The sequence below is a fragment of the Impatiens glandulifera genome, chromosome 7 (assembly GCF_907164915.1).
Source record: "Impatiens glandulifera chromosome 7, dImpGla2.1, whole genome shotgun sequence".
NCBI lineage: Eukaryota > Viridiplantae > Streptophyta > Magnoliopsida > Ericales > Balsaminaceae > Impatiens > Impatiens glandulifera.
In genome coordinates, this window is record NC_061868.1 from 37,990,078 (window position 1) to 38,010,900 (window position 20,823).

A 20,823-nucleotide genomic window follows, 5' to 3' on the forward strand; every position below is an offset into this window, starting at 1 on the left:
TACAAGTTTGTCAATTAAAAAAAGTTTATACTAAGAAGAAAATTACTTCATGAGACCATCCTTTTTCCACTTTAGCTATTGTAATGAGTTTATATGCACCATTAATTGATCATCGTGATTTATTTCTGTTACTATTTTTTATTGATAATTTTCATGCATGAATACTTATGATTATCCTTACTTTGGTTATGTAATATTTTTTACTTGTTAAAATTGAAGTATTTCACTGGAAAGTATAACATTGAGTTGTAATAATTTTAATGTTTTTTTTTATGGAGTCTTGTAATCACTGTGTTAATAAAATTGTTGTCCATTTTCAAAATATAATCTTCTTTTAAAAAAAATAAAATCATTGGTAATAATAGGATAGACTTCAATAAAATAATCTAAAATATCATTTATTTCGTACTAATAGGATAGACTTCAATAAGATAATTTAAAATAACATTTATTTCATAATAATAGGATAGACTTCAATAGATATATTCTTAATATGTTTTTTAACTCAAATAATTCTCAATTTAATAACTTGATTTTTAAGAATCTCATAGATTTGTAATTTTTCCTATAAAAAAAACTTTAGAAGTTTTAATATATAATGATAATAAATTATTTTTTAAAATTAAATAAGCCCAATAAACTCGAGCAGCCCAATTCCCTAATTTAAAAAATAAATAAATAAAAAAATCTCCCACTTTTTTCCTTTACTTCTATTTTCTTTCTTATTATCTGTTTCATTCAATATTTATAATAATAATAATAAAATAGTACAGTTCAAATAAAAATATTTTGATTAATAAATTAAATAATATAATTAATGAAAAGAGAGGAAAATTATGTTTAAATTATTTAAATAATTACAAAATAACTCAGGATCAATTAGATTCTTTTGCCCAAAGCTTCTAATCAAATGTAGTATCTTTTTTTAATATTATTCATCCATAGTTGAATAATTTTGTTAAAATAAAAAACTCAGAAAAGTAGAAAAAAAGAAACAATAACAATTTAAAGAAAAACAAGAGATTGGGTGGAGAAGGCCCAAAAGAAAAAGGTAAAGAATATACAACATAAATAATAAAGAATTAGACCTCATGAAATATCTACAACATAGATTTAAGAACTTTTGTCCGCATAGATAACACTTTAGAATTATAACTACTATTTTATTATAGTAAAAAATATGCAATATTCATATAATCTCACTTTATAATAGTTGTGATGGGTATCACTATTTGCAAATTAGAAACCCTTTTGCACATATAAAGAAATTAGATGTGTGGAATTTTCTGACAGACTAACTCAGTCAGCTTGAACTTAATCTCGACTCGATTAAGTATTTATTAACTCGACTCGAAATCGAGTTCAAACAAGTTTATAAATTTGAGCTCGAGCTCGACTCGACTATTTACTTAGAAACTCGGCTCGACTTGAAAAACTTGAACTAACATTAAATTTTCAAATATTTTTTCAATATTAAAAATAAATAAATAAAATATTATTTATTATCAGACTCGAAAAAACTCGACAAGTCATCGAGCAAATATTACAATAGCTCAAGCTCAACTCGAACTTAGTCAAAGTCAAGCTCAAGACGAGTTTTGACCGAGCGGCTTGTAAGCGACTCAAGAACAACTTAACTTATTTGTCGCCCTAGTCACCTCCTCCCATGTAATTTCTAAAATATAAATATAGATTTAATAAAATGGTATTCTATGAAGTAGGTTGAGAATAAGACTACAAAAATAATAAAATGGGAAAATAATATATCTACCCAAGTTGGTAAAAAAAAGTCAATAAAAAGAAATATAACATAACATCAAGGCTCCACAAATTTGAAAAATGTTTTTTTTACTGTCTAAACATCTCCAAAATATCACCTAACACAATATTCTTATCAATTCAAACAAAGATTGAAAAAGAAAGGAAGAGATTATAGTTAAAACATTTTCAATTCTCATGATTAAAATATTCACCATAAAATAATTAATTTGTGGCACTATTTGCAATTTTTATTTTCCCATCAATCTAATTTTAAATTTTACATTAAGTTAATTCTCTTAGTATGTTTTTCAAATGGTTGGAGTATTGACAATTGAAAAATGTCTAATTGTAAAAATCAATGGAGGGTTAGAAATATTGATTTTAGTGAGAATCTCCATAAAATAATTGTTTTTTATTATTATTATTTTGTTTTTTTTTTATTATTTTATTTTTTGGTTTTCTTTGTGATTTTCTTTAATGATATCCCTATTTTGTTTTGAGGATGTTTGGTGACATTTTGGATCACTTGTTTTGTATTATTTTTGTCGATAAGATTAAACAACTTTCATCGATTTATATTATAATGCATGAACTTTTTTTTTAAAAAAATAATAAAATAAAAAAGTTATATTATTGTTTTTATCAATAAGGGATGCTCTTTTACTTGTAAAAGCCTCATAAACCCCTTTATATCTCAATATTCAATTGCAAATGTAACAATAATTGAATATGTCCAGCCGATCCATTTAAAGTCCAATTACTTCTGGATTCATTGAATTGTTGAATGTAGATTTTTCTTGATCAACTCTCTTACTCATATCATTTAGAGAGTGATTCAATTCAATCTTTTAAAAAAAGAATGTATTAAAATTAATTTTGAGCAATGGTAAAATATTAATAAAGAAATAACTAAATGAGGATAGCTTACAACAAATAATTTTCATTCTAATTAGCTTGGTAATAGCTTTATAACTTTTTTAAATATTCAATAAATAATATTGAAATTAGCATTCTCACCGTATCCTCCAGTAATTTGTATGTTTTTAAGTATCTTAATTATATATATCAGGTAGCGTTTTACCAACCTTCCACTAATGACAATATTTAGTGTCGCTTAACATATTGAGTAAAAACTTTTATGACATTTATTTTATTGGTTCATTCGGGCCGATTCTACTACATCACTCATCCTTATGAAATTAAAATAAACTTTTTTTTGTAAACATCTAAAAAAAATTGAATGATCGTTAAAAAAATTCTATATATTGATATTTTTATTGTTATAAAATTTTCATATTGGTAGCAATCGAGGGAAAGGGAAAATGGTAATCGGGGCCCTCGAACGGGAAGGAAGCCAAATCGAGGAGGAGATCGAGGAGGAGGAAGAAGTGGAGGTCTGGAAAGACTTCTCTTTGGCGATCCTAGTTGAGCTCCAAAGAAGAAAACGAAAAAGGGGATATATTTTTTTTAATTTGAATATTTTACATCTTTATAATATTTTATTTACATTTTTATTTTCTACTCTTAACTTAGTTTTAACATCATAAAAAATGAGGAAATTGTTAGAATAAATTAAATAAAGAAAAATGAATAATTAATTATAAGAGAAATAATTAATTAAGTTGAAATAAGAAAAATGTTTTAATTGATTAAAATGAACTTAGGTGAATAAAACTAAGCTTAATCAATACGACATAGTTTTAATAGTTTTAATGATGAATTCATAAGTGAATAAAACTAATTTGTGCAAATGTCTATGCGCAGGTACAACTGAGGAAGCGCGAGTAGACGTCTCATTTTAACAGCAGAACTAAGGAAGCGCGAGTAGACGTCTCACTTCGAATAGACGTCTTGGTCTGAAGAAGCGTGAGCAGACGCCTTGCTTCAGCAGTGGTATGAAGAAGCGCGAGCAGACGCCTTGCTTCAGCAGCAGTCTGAAAAAGCGCGAGCAAACACCTTGCTTCAATAGTAGTCTGAAGAAGTGCGAGCAAACGTTTGCTTCAGCAGCAATCTAAAAAAGCGCGAGCAAACGTCTTGTTTCAGCAGCTATATGAAGAAGTACTGGCAGCAGCCTTGCTTCAGTAGTCGTCTGAAAAAGAGCTCTATTTATCTGCATAGCTCAACAACATAGTGGATAACAACATTCGTTATAAGCAGACTTCCTAGTCAGCTTATTACAACTGTCAACAAGTGCTCAACCATTAGAAAGTCGACACGTATCTACGTAACAGACTCGACCGTTGCCTACATCTCAACATCAAAGTACAACGTCGAATCTCTGGATTTATGAACGATAGACCCTTGTATTTTCGGTACGGAGGATTCCCAAATATTTGGATTTGAGGTACGATGAATCTTTCCCAGTCATTTCACAATCCAAGAAATAAAAGTTGATTGTTGCTACACTTCACTATAAAAGATCTTCGGAGTACAACGGTGAAAACCCCCGGTTCTCAGTCACATTACACAACTACATATTTACATAGTCAACGAGCTCTAAATTACTACTCTCTCTCTAATTGTAAAAGCATATATTGTATAAACTGATAGTATATTCATTGTTGTAAGTTAAACATAAAGTTGTATGTTCAACAAAGTGAGTGTTAGAAGTTCAGAACAAACAGTTGTTAAGTCTTGAGTTCTGACTGGGTTTGTATAAACCAAAGTCTTCTAGTGGAATCTTTCTGAAAACAGAAGAAAGAGTGACGTAGTAGTTTTATCTCCGAATATCCATAAAATTCTTGTGTTATTTACTTTCCGTATCTTTCCGTCTTGCATCTGTCGCTTCAAATCTAGCAAGCATTTCCGCACTTGAATCCGTTCCAGAGCTTGTGACAATTTGTATAGAATAGAAACAGACTTTAATCTCTAACAGGATTAAAATCGCATTGAAAGTTAAAAGTAGTACAACAATATTCGACCCCCTTCTATTGTTGTAGTCGATCCTATCACATATAATTTAACATTTAAATTCTTAGTTGATTATTTTGATTTTATAAATGTTATTTTATATTATTTGTAATTTATTATATGTAATTTAAGTCTGGAAATTTTGTAAAAAATATATGTCATGAGTTTGTGAGTGAATTAAAATTTTAATAAGAGAGAAAAAAAGTTAAATTTTTATTACATTCATAAAATGAAGCATGTTCCCTATTCCTAACAAAAAAAAATTCATGTATTACTCATGTAATTTATATATATATAATTAATCATTAATAATGTTTTTCATTTAATATTGTTGTAAGATATTGTAAATATTTTAACTTGAATTGAATTTTTGAAACCTAATCAACTATCTTAGAATAATTGAAAAGTTCATAGATTTAAAATCTCTCTTACCACTAATCTGCAAAGAAATTTCATCTTTGAAGTATGAAGAACATCTTGCTAGCTAGGTTGAAGCCAATGGTTCAGATCCTACCTTTCAATAAGCTTTGAAGGATCAATAATTAAAGGGTTCCAAACCAATTTAAAATAATTTTATTTAAAAAATGTAATTCACTGTGTTACATGAGATTATTGAGTGCACTTATGTATTTTTGACCACTTCATAGAATATTTTGAAGTCATCAATATGTTAATTAGATCAATTGAGTTAGGTTTTTTTTCTTTCTATATTTAAAAAAAAAAACAAAATAATATATCACATCATTATTATTATTTTAATTTCTTAATTAATAAATTAAATATCAAAATATCCTTACTTCATTATTATTCAATTTTAATTTTAAATTTAAAAAATATTTTTATAATTTAACCTAAAAGTATCAATCAAGCTCATATGGATTGTTTGGTAATAAGTGAGTTTAAAATAACTAGCATTGATCCCGTTTGCACGAGTAATAATATAAAAAAACGTGAAAAAAATATTACGGTAAAAATGTGATAACATTTTTAATTTTATTTTTAACCGTTTTAAGTTTATGGGCGGGTCAACTCACAATGCAACTGAAGTATCCATTTACTCTCACATTGCAGAACGATCTCTAAAACAATTGATATAGTTTGATTACTCAACTCATTTAGTTTCACCTTTAGAGTCCACTTCTTTCATATACTACGAGTTAAAGGAAAAATGTAAAGACTATTATTAAAATAGCCCAGACAAGACTTATTATATCCATATGATGAAAAACTATTGATGAACTATCGCGTTAATCAAATTTGGTGTTGAATTTAAAATATAAATTGTTATTAGCCTAGTTGGTTAAATAGTTGTACATGTTTTGTTAGGTTGTAAGTTTGAACCATACTTATAGCATTTTAAATTTTATTTTTAACCATTTTAAGTTTATGGACGGGTCAACCTATAATCCGACCCAAATATCAATTTACTCTCACATATATATCTAAATTAATCACAGCTCTCGACCCAACAATCCGAACTTTTAAAAATTAAGCATCTATATATATATATATAGATTATTTCATGTTAAAAATATTTATAAAATATAAATATGCAAATTAAATATAAAAATAATATTATTTTATACAGGTAAGAAATTAATATGTGAAGACAAAATAACATAACCAAAAACAAAGAAATTAAGCCCTAAAGTCAAGATAATATTAACTCTTTAAGAAATTCAATGAAATTTATAAAATGAATCAATGACCATTAAGATTAATTTGGTCAAAGTCGTGTAAGATAATAAAATAAGTAAGACTTTTTTTTCCTCTAGACCTAACACCTACGTATAAATCATGTAAAGCTTGGGGGCTTGTTTGATCTATGTGTTTTGATTTTAAATTAATTGTTTTTCAAAAAAAGAAATATTATTTGATGAAAAAAATTAATTATCTGAATGACATGACTAATTATTTGTAATGATTAATTTTTTAATTTTTTTAATGAATTAAATAAATTATTTTAGTTCATAATTTAATTTAATAGAAGAAGTAATTAAAGCACCTCTTTCTGAGTCTTTCCTTGGCCAGTTGTATTTGTCAAAATAAGATTAATATTTTTTATTATATTGTATGATTTTGAGATAAATATGTATTATATTTTTAAATTAACTATATAAAAATAAAATATTTTTTATACTAAATAAAACAAAAATAATACTATAATCTATATTATAATTCAAAATTTGAGGTAGACTTATAGTACCAAACAAACAAAAATTATTAATTTATTTTAATTTTTATAAATTTACAATCAACTTATTTGGATTCGAGTTATTTAAATAATCTGGTAACTTAAATGAATGGTAATAATTTTGAGATGATTTTTTTTTTTAAAAAGGCTTAAAATATTTTAATATATAATGATAATAAAATAACAATAATTTAAAATAAAAAATATTTTAATATTATAGTTAATAAATTAAATGATGTAATATTGGAAAGAAATGAATGGTGAAAGTTTCTAAGTTCAAAGGATGAGTAGTACTGCCTAATGCCTATTATTGCGTTAATTACACAATTGTACTTTCAACTATCAATAAAACTTTATGCCTCTTTTATAAAGTCCTTTGAAAATTATGTATTTTTTTTTTTAATTTAAGAGTTGTATCATATTTAAACTAATTTGAAGAAAATTATAGTTGAACATGTACTTACATATAAGTTTAATGAGGAACAACATTCTCCAAAAAAAAATTTGAACTAGATGAAAAATAAAAATAAAGTTGATGTTGAACATATACGAAGTAAACGAGCTACAACAGGCAATTACCTCGTCTAAAGGGTCTCAATGGAAATAGACAATTAATAGTGGGATATAATTTATCTTGCTGAACCATAAGTGGGAACTAGAGAATCTACCTCTGGGAAATAAACCACTAGGTCATCGATGGATTTTCAAAAGGAAAATGAAAGATGATGGATCAATTGATAAATATAAGGCAAGACTGATGGTAAAAGAATATTGTTAACGAGAATGTCTTGATTATTTTGATACATATTCTCTAATTACGAGAATAACTTCTATTCGATTGATTCTTGTGATTGTTTCTTTGCGCAATCTAGAAGTTCATCAAATTGAAGTAAAAACAACTTTCTTACATGAAGACTTGGAAGAAGAAATTTACATAAATCAACCTCAAGGGTTTTCTTCTCAAGAGCAAGAAAATAAAGTTTGTAAATTGATTAAGTCTTTGTATGGATTAAAATAAGCTCCAAAATAATGGCATGAGAAATTTGATCATCCTATGATCTCAAATGGATTTAAGATCAATGAATGTGACAAATATATTTATATTAAAGACACACAAAAATGGTTACGTCATTTTATGTCTTTATGTAGATGACATACTTATCATTAAAAGTGATGATAAAATGGTTAAATATACTAAAGATATTTTAATTCAAAATTTGACATGAAAGATATGGAATTGACTTATATGAGTCTTGAAATTAAAGTGATTAGAATATCAGAAGGGATAGTTCTAAGTCAATCGCATTATGTGGATAAGATCCTTGAAAAGTTTAACAAGGATAATTCTACATTGGCTAAGACTTCGATAGATACGACTCAACATTTATCTAAAAATCACGGAGAGAGTGTTTCTCAATTAGAATATTCTCGAATAATTGGGATTCTAATGCACTTAATGAGTTGTACAAGACCAGACATAACCTATACAGTAAGAAAACTAAGTAAATACACGAGTAATCCGGGTAATAAACATTGGAAAGTCATTGTATGATTACTTAGGTATTTGAAAAATATTCGTGATTATGGTCTGCACTACACAAGACATCCTACTGTTATCTAAAGGTGCATAAATGCTAATTGGATTTCAGATATGAAAGACTCTAAGTCAACAAGTGAATATGTATTTACACTTGGAGGTGCAACTATATCTTGGAAATCTTCTAAACAAACTGTTATTGCTAAATCCACGATAAAATTTAAATTTATAGATCTTGACAAGTGTGGTGAAAAAGTCGAATGGCTACGTCTATTCTTAAAAGATATTCCAATTAATGTGGTATAAGCTCGTACCAACAATTTTTATACATTATGATAGTCAATCTACGATCGAACGAGCTAAGAGTCATATGTATAATGGTAAATCTAAACATATACGTCATAGACATTATACCATTAGACAATTAATCTCTACTGGAATTATCTCAATTGATTACGTAAATTCAAAAGATAATATTGTGGATCCGCTAATCAAATGGTTAAACAGGTCCTCACAATGAATGGACTAAGCCTATAATAAATTAATATGAAGGGAAACTAACCTATGATGACTGGATATCCCAAGAACTAGGTTCAATAGGATAACCTAATTGTACTAAACTTGGTAGATTGATATGGGTATAAAATCCTATGATAAAATAGTATTTCGGGAAATGATAAGCATACATGCTTTTAATGATTCCTTGTGAACAAAGATAACACCTAAGTGAAAGAGAAGTTGTCAGCTTTAAATGAATTACACGGCTCAATTCTAGACCCTCTCACTGAACCAAGCGAGTGTTAATGACCAAAACAAACACAATCATGAGAACTAATATGTACCAAGAAAATCTCTATGTTAAATGTGTAATCATTTCCACAAAAGACATAATAGTTCAAGGACATCGATTCTACTAATCGGCTAGTAAAGTTGTATACTTTAATAAGGGAAAGTTCAAAGGTTACAAATACCTATCATATGTAGAATTCAATTGTTGAACCTTTCACCGTGTTAATCTTTCAATTTCCATAATATGGGAGATTGTTGGAATTAAACTATCCATTAAATAAATGAAAATGATATTTGGGCAAATAAATTCATACCAAATTTAAATGTGAATTAATTGTGTAATTAATTCAAATAAAATTCACACCAAATTCAAATGTGAATTAATGGTGAAATTAATTCAAATAAAATCCACACCAAATTCAAATGTGAATTAATGGTGAAATTTAATCCAAATGAAATTCACACTAAATTCAAATGTGAATTAAGGTGAAATTTAATTTAAATGAAACTCACACCAAATTCAATATGAATTAATGTATTAATCCAAATGAAAAATGAATTGGTTAATTATTACAATTAACGTTAATGTTTTGAATGAGGCAACAAGGTTGTTAATTATTATTATAATTACAAAAATATTTATTGTTGGATGTAACTTGTAAGGATAATGAAAAGACAATCAATGATAATCATTGGATTAAAGAATTGATTAATGATTTAGGCTTTAATTTTCAACTATACATATCCCCTCACCTTGAGTGTGCTTTGTGAGCATTCTTCGAGTTCTTGACTCGACTAATTCTTTTGAAACTCGGTAATTGTGATTCAGATATTTTTTTTCTAGTTCGTTGTTGTAGTGTTTTTTATGTGATAAACTATTGTTGATTCCGTTGTATAATATGAAGCAGTCACCAATGAAACTCTTCAGCATAACGGGAGACGGTAAAACTGTTTTAAGAGAACTGTGACTTTCACGGCCTCGGAGCAAACAAAAAGATTTTTATTTATTTTATTTATCAATCTATTGTATTTCTTCTATTATCGTTTTGATGTATTGATATATTATTTATGTGTAATTGTTACAAAATAAGATAACCAACACTATGAAATTTACCTCATTAATGGAGGCTCTGATAGAGGCAATCATTCACCCCTCGAGTTAAGTTGACTCGAGAGGTCCCATTCTCGAACCCTTCTATTGTTGAGCGAACGACGACACAATTGAGAATGCTTACGTTGATCCTCCAAGCGTTAAGCACAAAGAAATATTGAATTGATTGAAAGTGTAGCGAAATTTTATTACTTACGAGAAGAGATACGCTCAAAACACTTAGCCGACGAATTAGAGATCAACAAAGTAAAAAAATATTAAAATTCTAAGAGATGCGACGAGACTATGAAGGGAAAGAAGCACAAATTCAAACGAAAAAAATACAAACTTTATAGGGATGTGATTTATGATACCGTAACAAAAGACTTATCTTAGCGGTTAATATTAATAGGGTTTGGATTTTGGTTCATTCTACATATTTTCCTTTACCCATAGTTTCATATTGATGCTACAAATCATGTCAGAACTTAATTTGTATTGGTTGATTATGTTAGCACACATTACTTGTAATCTTCACAAGATTGAGGCTTAATAAATATTCTGTCTTATTTTATATATATATATATATATATATATATATATATATATATATATATATATATATATATATATATATATATATATATATATATATATATATATATATATATATATATATATATATATATATATATATATTTGTTGAAGTCCAAGTGGATCTTAGTGAAACTACATGCTAATTTGAGTTTTGATGGTTGTTTTGTTTGATGATTATATGGATTTACTTATCTCATTGTCAATTTGTCATAACTTGATTGTATTTGGTTTTTTTATTTTATAATGTTACACTCTTTGTAACACATAAACTTAATAAAAAAATTGTTATTTTTTTTTCTAAAAAAAGTTTTGCACCATTCTTCTATAGAATTGATGACTACACATACCATCACTTGTATTTAATATTTGTTCCAATTTATTTTTGAAAAAATTTACATTGTTTCATTTTTATTATATCACATTTTTATTTGATTCACCTATTATTATAAGGCAATGCAATTTTTGTGTCTATTTATAATTTTGATTAAATTAATAATTTTTAGAGAGATTTTTTTTTTTGAAAAAAAGGACACTGGTAATTTGATTAAATAGTTATTTTTTTAGAGAGAAAAAATAAGAAAAGGAAAATACATAATATGCCTTATGTGTTAGATACCTATTTGGTTATTTACATCTTATTAGTATAATAATTTGGGAACAATACGTTTGTAGAAGAGAATATTTATAACTTTTATTGAAAATATTTTAGTTTGATCTTAGATAAGATAATAATCTATAATATAATTTAATTAGATATATATTTATAAATTTATTAACCATAAATTTATTGACGTTTCTTTTTTCAAACTCAATTGTAACTCCTAAAAGGTATTGTTATCAAATATTAATATTTATTTATATTTTACTATAACAAACATTCTAGTAGCTATCAATTTTAACAAATAGGGTTTATGGTATGCGAGTTGAATTAGTCTACTTGTAAATTATTGAATTCTTTTCACACTACTTTATTTTGTTTGATCATTTCAAATAACATATTGCATATTTTGTCCTTATTATTTGTCAAAAAAAATTAGTGATATTTTGTCATACAAAACGTGGAGAAAACTGGTTGATTATAAGTGTGATAGATATTTTTCTTCTTAAAGTTTAATAATTTAAATTATTTATTATTTAAATACTTAGGCTTATTGGTCAACTAAATAGAGTTTCAATTACTCATGAGGATTGACTTGTTCTAATTAAGCAATATACATGCTTCATATTTTGAATTATCATATCCATGAAATAAACGAGTCTGATCTAAACAAAAAAAAAATATTATTCATATAAAATAAAATAAAATAAAATAATTAATTAAAGAAGAAATCTTCTAGTTTTTAATTATAACTTCTTTGATTATGATTATTTGAATTATTTCAAAATAAAAATAAGGTTATTTAATAAATGATTAAAATATTTTTAAAGATAAAAATCATAATAAAAGATAAAAATAATTATACCAAGTACTTTCCTTCGAATTTAGGTTATTTAAATAACTTGGTATTTTTTTAAAGTGATAATTTTTTAAGATGAGGAGATATTTGTTTGTAAAATGAGTATTTATACTTATTGATAAAAATAAAAATTAATAATTATATTTTAATATTTTAATTAATGAATTGAGTAATGTAATGAAATAAAAATTTTATTGTTGAGTTATTTAAATAACACAAACCGAACAAGAGAGTAGTCGATGAACTGTGATCAAGGGTTTGTTTCAAATTGGTTATTTAAAATTTCTTGTGAAAAATATTATTTGATAAAAAAAGAATAAATTATTTGAGTTTTTAATAAATTAAATTACTATAATGTTATATTTATTTAAAAATATATTTTATAAAAATATTTTAGTATGAATTTTGGAAATGAATAAAAAGAAAAAAAAAATTCTGAAAAAAACAAAAATCAGAAAGAAAATGTATATAAACGTATTTTAATCGCTTGCCTTCTTCTTTGAGTCTCTCTCTTCTCCTCCTCTTGCTTGAGAGTTCTCGGAAATCCTGAATTTGCGTTTTCCAAGGAAGAATCACGGAAAAAGTAGACCATGAATCGCTTTTAAGGGAAGGCGAGAATCAAACAGGACTAAAATTTGATCCATAAGTGTCCTGCCGGTGCTCCTTAAAGAGCTGTTTTTTGTGATTTTTCTTTCTTTTGCTAACTCGCCGCCAGTAACTCGGTCAGTGTCCTTCATTCTCCACAAAATTCTTTGTTTGTATTCATCATCTGGGTTCCATTCTTTATTAGCATTGTCATCGGCCTGCGGCGGCTGACCCAATAGATTCACTAGTAGACTCAGTGTGATACAATCGAACCTTTATCCGAATAAACTCAAGGGGGGTTTCGAACAATTGATTTAAAGGCATAGTTTTGATTGATTAATGTACGTTTAGAATAGCATTTGTTAAAGAATGTTTTGTTTTACTTACTATCTTAAGTATATTTGCATTGTCAAAGACTGCTGACAATTGATTGTAGGAAGAATGTTAAATTCAATTAGATTCTAGGATTATATAAAAAGCTTGATTGCAGGGTTGAGACAAGAAAAAATCGGAAGTACTTGTCTGCTGTCTGCTGTTTCGTTTTGAGTTGTTTATGGATTGTTATTATATGCACCTTAATTTGTTATGTATTTTCTTTTCATTCATTGGCAGTTAGGAAATTCTCTATGGCTTTAGATACTTTGAGGTCCGAAACAAATAAGCAAAGGCTTGGTCTTATAAAAGATCAAGTTCAATTGGTAAAAAGGAAGGATGCTGGACGATATGAAATGGTCCCTATCCGAGATAAACTATCATTTGAGAAGGGTTTCTATGTTGTAGTCCGTGCATGTCAAATGCTTGTCCAGAAGAACGATGGACTGATATTCATAGGACTAGCTGGCCCTTCTGGAGCGGGAAAGTCTTTATTTGCTGAGAGGATACTTGACTTTATGCCCAGTGCAGCTGTTATATCAATGGATAACTATAATGATGCTAGTAGACTTGTTGATGGAAATTTTGATGGTATGTATAAGTTCTGTTTTGGTTATTGGTCTTCATTTTCTGTTTTTACATTCTGAACTTGTAATATAAGTTGTGCTTCTCTTGCAACAGACCCACGTTTGACTGACTATGACACATTGCTCCAGAATATACGTGACATGAAGGATGGGAAGCAAGTTGAGATCCCCATATATGATTTTAAGGCTAGTTTACGCACAGGATACAGGTTTTCTTCTCGCCATTTCTAATATGATAATTTCTTATTGCTCATGTGTATGATCTACTTATATTCATGATCATGTAATGAAATAGGATAAGATTGTATGTTTTATGTGCAACATATTTAGATATCTTCTGGTATTGCAGGACACTTGAAATTCCTAGCTCTCGCATTGTAATAATTGAGGGTATATATGCTCTTAGTGAGAAGCTGCAACCCTTACTGGATCTTCGTGTATCTGTTACCGGTGGGGTGCACTTTGATCTTGTTAAACGAGTTTTACGTGACATACAACGTGCAGGGCAAGAACCACAAGAAATTATCCACCAGATATCTGAAACGGTTGATTTTTTTTTACATTTTTCTATGGAAATTATATTATTCTTTCTGAATCTTTTTACTTTGTTTCTCTAATGGTGCTTGGCCGCATTTCTAAATACAGGTATACCCAATGTATAAGGCTTTTATTGAGCCGGACCTCCAAACAGCACATATTAAGATCATCAACAAGTTCAACCCTTTTTCTGGGTTCCAATCTCCAACTTATATTTTAAAGGTTTACTCACATCTTGGGCCATTTTCTTCCAATTCAATCTATAAAAGTTATCCCTTGTTCGTCCATTTGTAATTGAGGATTTTTTTTTTAATTTATTAAACAAAGGAAAATTCCTTTACCCATAAAAAAAACAAAAATTATCCCTTAATGTGTCATATTATTGAATGAGACTGTCTCTGTTATTGTAGTCAACAAAGAAAGTGACAATAGATCATGTCAAGAGTGTCATGCTTGGGGAATACACAGAAGTAATAGAACAAATTTATGACATATATCTTCTCCCACCTGGTGAAGATCCAGAATCATGCCAGTCATATTTGCGGATGCGAAACAAAGATGGAAAATACAATCTCATGTTTGAGGTTTGTTTCTAATTAATAATAGTATTGAGGCCACAAGTATTTCTTGAATCAATAAGTTGTCTTATTCGTGTTAATTGATTGGGATATGAATTTGCATGCAGGAATGGGTTACAGACCCCCCATTTATCATATCCCCGAGAATAACTTTTGAAGTTAGTGTGCGTCTTCTTGGTGGCTTGATGGCCTTGGGTTACAAGTTAGCTGCCATCTTGAAGAGAAATAGCCATGTATTTACAGATGAAAGGATCTGCGTGAAAATAGACCAGTTAGAACAATTGAACCGTCAGTATGTCCAGGTACTACATAAATCATTTTGTTTATTTATATATTTACTTTTTACTCTTTACATCTTACAGTAGATTCTTTTGTACATTTTCCCAATTGGTAAAAGGTGCTAGGGAAAGAGCGTGTCATTGTTAAGAATGTGGCTGAGGAGTTGGGATTGGATGGTTCATTTGTTCCACGAACTTATATTCAACAAATACAGCTGGAAAAGCTAGTAAACGATGTTATGGTAAGTTGTTGACTGACATAGTTTAGATTGCCTTTGTGCACCACCGTAGTTTGGTTTAGCTCAGATGTAATCATTCTGCAGGCTCTACCAGATGACTTAAGGACAAGGCTAAGCATTGATGAGGATCTAGTATCAAGTCCTAAAGAGGCTCTATCTCGAGCATCTTTGGAGATGCTGTCCATGAGAAATGATAATATTATGTGGTCAAACTTCTTCATTCTATCTTAGTTTTCTTTTTATTTTGGCCATGATAAATTAAGACATTCATTACCTTCTTGTGTTATGCATTATATAGTCTGTATTCTTCCATTGAACCATCATGCTTACAAGAAAAAAGCTATCCTTTACCTAATGAACATTCGGAACTTATATTGCATCCAGTGAACGCCTCAACATTTGTTTAAAGGAATGGATATTTTTTTATTATAGAAAAGAATCAATTCAACTAGAATTCTTAAGTTTTATGCTCGACAATTTTATGTTAAATTGTTGGATCTGTTTTTCATTCTTTCCGTTTTATTGTTTAAGTATAATTAAATAAAGGTGTCATAAGGGTGACTTCTAATAATACAAACAATGTTTATACTTAAGCAACTCATCCATCATGTCACTTTAAATTAGTTGATCTGCTTGCTGTTTATGTTTATACTTGAGCAACTCATCCATCATGTCACTTTAAATTAGTTGATCTGCTTGCTGTTTTGCCTTCTGTGAAAAACAGAGTCTGAAAACTATCTGTTTCAGATTCTTTTATATTCTGTCATTGTTCTTTATGACTATATATGATGCCTTATGTTTAACCTAATATGAATAGTGTTTTATGTTTGACAGTGGCATGTCTCGTTCATTCTCAACGCAAGGGGATAAAAGTCTTTCCAAAGTTACTGGATATGTCATGAATGGTCGTAGTAGGAACACAGAGGAACAAGTTACTTCGTCAAACCAGGTGATTGACCATATTGATTATTTTTCAAAAATAATTTGAGTCTTCTTTTGTTAATAAGTGTGGGACTACCTAATAATCTTGAGTAAATTATTAGCTACCTGTAAATTAGTTGGTTAACTTATTTGTCTTTTAATAGTTTGAGGGAAATCCTAATATCTAGGGATTTCATCACTATCTTTTAAGTCCTATTTCTAGGTACTTTGATTATTCCTTACATAAGAAACCAAAAGTTTCAGGTTCAATTTCTACTAAAAACGCTCTGATTTAAAGGGGGTCATATTAGCCATCCCGAGACTAAACCCGGGTCACAGTACTTTGACTATTCTGATTTTTCTACTCCTTAGATAATCCCATCTTCCAAATGAATCAAACCCAACACTTAATCTAGAGTCTAATTCACTATCCACACAAAACCCACCACCTGATCGTTTAACTACAAACCACAATTTTGTCTAACTTCATTCTTTTAAACACGAATAAAAAGGAGCATTGTCAATACTTCTTAATTTTGACCCCACTCAAGTTATTTTTTTGAGACTAGGGTTTTCTCACTTGGAGAGCCTCTCACACATTCCACCGTCATAACTTTCCACTTGAATTAAGATTCTTTTTGTGAGAATCAAACCTAAAATTCTAGACACTTAGTCCAAGTCTAAAAAATTTTGCTATCCAAGGTGGATTCAAACTCTTTCTAATTGTTCTAAAGAAGGATGTCAAAACTTATACAAGTCACCAAATTCACAATTTTATGATCTACAAAAAATTAACTCAAAAATTATCCTGATGCACTCAAATCATCTGGTATGGAGGAAAGTTGTGCATGATGAGATCATAGCAGTAAAAAAGAAAAATGTCACTTGTCCAATAAAGGTATTTTTAATCATTAGAGTTGGGCATCTGGCACGGCCCCTGCCACACTAGTCATTTCTGACATACTCGTGCCGTGCCTATTTGTCATGCTTTTCCATTTTGGCATAGTTGTGCCAACGCATAAATTTGAATTGGAGCTATGTATAGATATCTGGATTCAAAGATTGCTTATTTAACTAGTAGTAATGGGAAAACAACCATTTGCTATATTTTGTGATAATCAAGTATGGTTTTGAAATTTTATAATATTTATTTATTTAACAGCCTTAATTTAAACCGAACTAGATTAGGAACTTGCAAAAGCAAAGTCTCTACCTTTTGAAATTTGTGCACTAACATTATTTATTTATTGTTTTCTTATTTTCTAGGGCGAAGTTACACAACTATCAGAACAAATCTCCACTCTAAATAATAGGATGGATAAGCTCATGGTTCAGGTTGAAGAGCTGAATAACAAGTTCGACAGCAAAAGGGATTCTTCAGTCAGCCCAAACGGTTTTTTTCTGCAACCTGAAGTTTGTAATGGTTCTGTTTCCACATCATATTTCATCCCTGGTTTAGGCAACAGTTCTTTGCCTAATTCCTTATCGTGTTCTCAGTTAACAAAAGAGTCTCCTTTGATGGAAGAGGTGAGGTTTTAATTTGCTTTCGTGTTATCAGTTAACAAAAGAAATTTTTTTATTTGCTCTCTATTCGACCGAATTTTCATATAAAAGAAGATAAAAAATATGAATTCAATTTGATATTTAAGACTTTTTGATATGCTTCTCATTCAGATAACAAATATTGGAAGAGCACAGAGAAAAATTGGGCATCAGTTAGAGAATCTTGGAAGCCTTATGCAGATTAACATCAAAGAAGGAAAGAACAATCAAACAAAATCCAAGAGAAAAGACTCGATCCTAATAATAGAGCGACCCATTCGGGTTTCTTTGATTCTAACATTGGTGATTGGCGGTCTGGGAATTGTCTTATTCAAGATCAAGTCATAATACATATTCATCAGAAATTTTCATATCTATAGTTTTCATTTTTCTTAATGTTTTCATTTTGATCCAAGTCCACACTTGTGATGAGAGAATGGTGATTTCAGGCTTTAACTTGCTCAAAATAGGTTTTTCTTTATAAGATTTTACATCTTTTATATGAATTTTGTTTTCTTGTTTTGATACATTTCTTTGTAATGTTTAACAAGCTGGAGAATAGAAAATAAGAGACACCACCATTTGTAATGTAGAGAACAAAAATTGACATAACAAGATCTAATATTATATTATTATTATTATATTGCCATTTATTTATTCTATTATATTCTTTTTATTATTATATTTTGGTAAATATAAGGAATGTGAATTGTTTAAAATAATTTTATTTTTGTTTAATAAATATGTTTTAAATGATTTTATAATACATTTTTAAATAAATTGATAGTAATTTGTTAATATATATTATAAAATATTTTATAATATATAAGATTTATTATCTCATTTTAACTAGATAAGGTAATAAATATTATATTAAATTAATTTTATAAATTTAAAATTCTTTTAAGAAATAAAAATATTTTAATATAATTAAGATAAATAATAAATTAACCATCACAATCTTATATATTTCATTTACTTAATTAGAAATGAACTTATATTCAAAATTAATAATTTACTTAAAATAATTGTATAAAATAATATTAGTTATATATATATAATTAAATATAAAATTAATTTAAATAATAATAAATAAATGTCACCAAATAAAATTTTTTATTTATAAAATTAATTATATGAGTTTATTTATAACAATAATTAATTTTTAATTTATAAATATAAATATTTTAAGAGTTTATTACTTGTATAAAATTTATGTTGCAATTGTTATTGATTAACTTTGAATTTTTTTTAATATAGAAAGGGAGGATAATCCTTGCACGGTCATCATGATTTAGTCTCAATCACTATTGTCATTTTGATCTACTGTTGTGGAATAAAAAAATATTTATTTAAATAATAAATATATAAAATATAGTAATGGCAGATGTATTTCATATATATTTAAATAGTACATGAACTAAAATGAGTTACTCTATACATATAGTAATCTAGAAAGTTAAAAAAAATACCAATCAATTTCATTTTTTTCAAAATAAAAACTTTAAAAAATAATAAATTACACTATAAGGTTAGTGTACAAGATATTGAAAAATATAAGTACTAATCTTACAAATATTATTCAAAATAAATAAAACCAAATAAATTATTTTGTTATAACTCATAATAGTTAAACCATATTATAATCATATACATTTTAAATTCTAAATTGTTAAGAATGTTTTGATATGTGTGCAGAATCATTTTCGATGAGAGTACGTCTCATTTACCACCAAAGTCACTAGCGGAGCCATATTTCAAATTCTAAACCTCAAAATGAATTGGATCCTCACTCAACAAATCATCTTTCTCAACATACATAGTTAAACCATTCATATCGATACTTAAACCTAGTCCGACTTTGTGTTACCAATTTATATTTGTTGATTTGTGTAGGATATAAAGATTATAACTTTTGGTTGACGTTGAGTTGTCATTCTTATCCTTGTTCATCAAAAGGGTAACTGGATTTGGGTAGTAAATTCAAGGGACATAATGATCTGGTATATATCATTGATATGAGTAGTCCAAATAACTAAATAATGTTGGATCTGATATGTATTATTGATATGAGTAGTCCAAATAACTAAATAATGTTGGATTGATATGTCATTTAAGTTGTTAATGTATTATTTGGTATAATATTTTGAACATAATTATAGGCATTAAAAGTGTAAAACTTGTAATTATGATATTCTTGAGGACCGAGAGTTCTGGCCAAAAAATTTAACCTAGAACCGACAGGTCCGACCGAGACTTTTCAGCTAGGACTGAGAGGTCCGATCGATGTTCTTCATCGAGGACCGACCGATGTTCTTCATCTAGAACCGAGAGGTCTGACCAAAGATTTTTACATTCAACCGAGAAGTCCAACCTAGGACCGAGGAATCTCGCACCCGACTGAGAACTCTCAAACCCATAACAAATGAATTTCACCCAGGACCGAGGTGTCCAACCGAGAATTTTGGCACCCGACCGAGAATTCTTGCTAAGGACCGAGAGGCCTTATCACCCCGACTGAGGATCCCAAACCTAGACTGAGGGGTCTCCAACCAGGATTGAGGGTTTTTAGCCCCGAACGATAAAACGAACCCAGGACCTAGGACACTGGTCCTAAGGCCTGTTTGGTTCTCATTTTTAAATTCCAAAATTATTTTTGTAATTTTAGAACATCAAACCATTTTTTTAAATCCCGAAAATTTAAAAAATGATTTCAAAATACTTTTGGGATATTTCCTCAAAAATATTTTGATAAATGCTCGTTTATGATTTATTCTCTAAACCCTAATGCTTTTAAACTGATATTCTTCATGTATTTTTCTCTCTAGTTATCGTCAGCAACAACAAGT

The 20,823-nt window shown here is 28.2% G+C and overlaps 1 protein-coding gene across 1 annotated transcript; it reads left to right on the top strand.

Moving 5' to 3' along the window:
• The first annotated feature begins 12,765 nt into the window (after nt 1–12,765).
• Nucleotides 12,766–18,463, top strand: LOC124945569 (inorganic pyrophosphatase TTM2-like). Its single transcript, XM_047486024.1, has 12 exons — nt 12,766–13,057; nt 13,533–13,883; nt 13,974–14,088; nt 14,229–14,424; nt 14,525–14,638; nt 14,827–15,000; nt 15,102–15,296; nt 15,392–15,514; nt 15,596–15,717; nt 16,346–16,460; nt 17,699–17,959; nt 18,107–18,463. The coding sequence occupies exons 2-12, from the start codon at nt 13,547–13,549 to the stop codon at nt 18,320–18,322; spliced, it is 1,968 nt and encodes a 655-aa protein (XP_047341980.1). The 5' UTR covers nt 12,766–13,057; nt 13,533–13,546; the 3' UTR covers nt 18,323–18,463.
• The last annotated feature ends 2,360 nt before the right edge of the window (nt 18,464–20,823 follow it).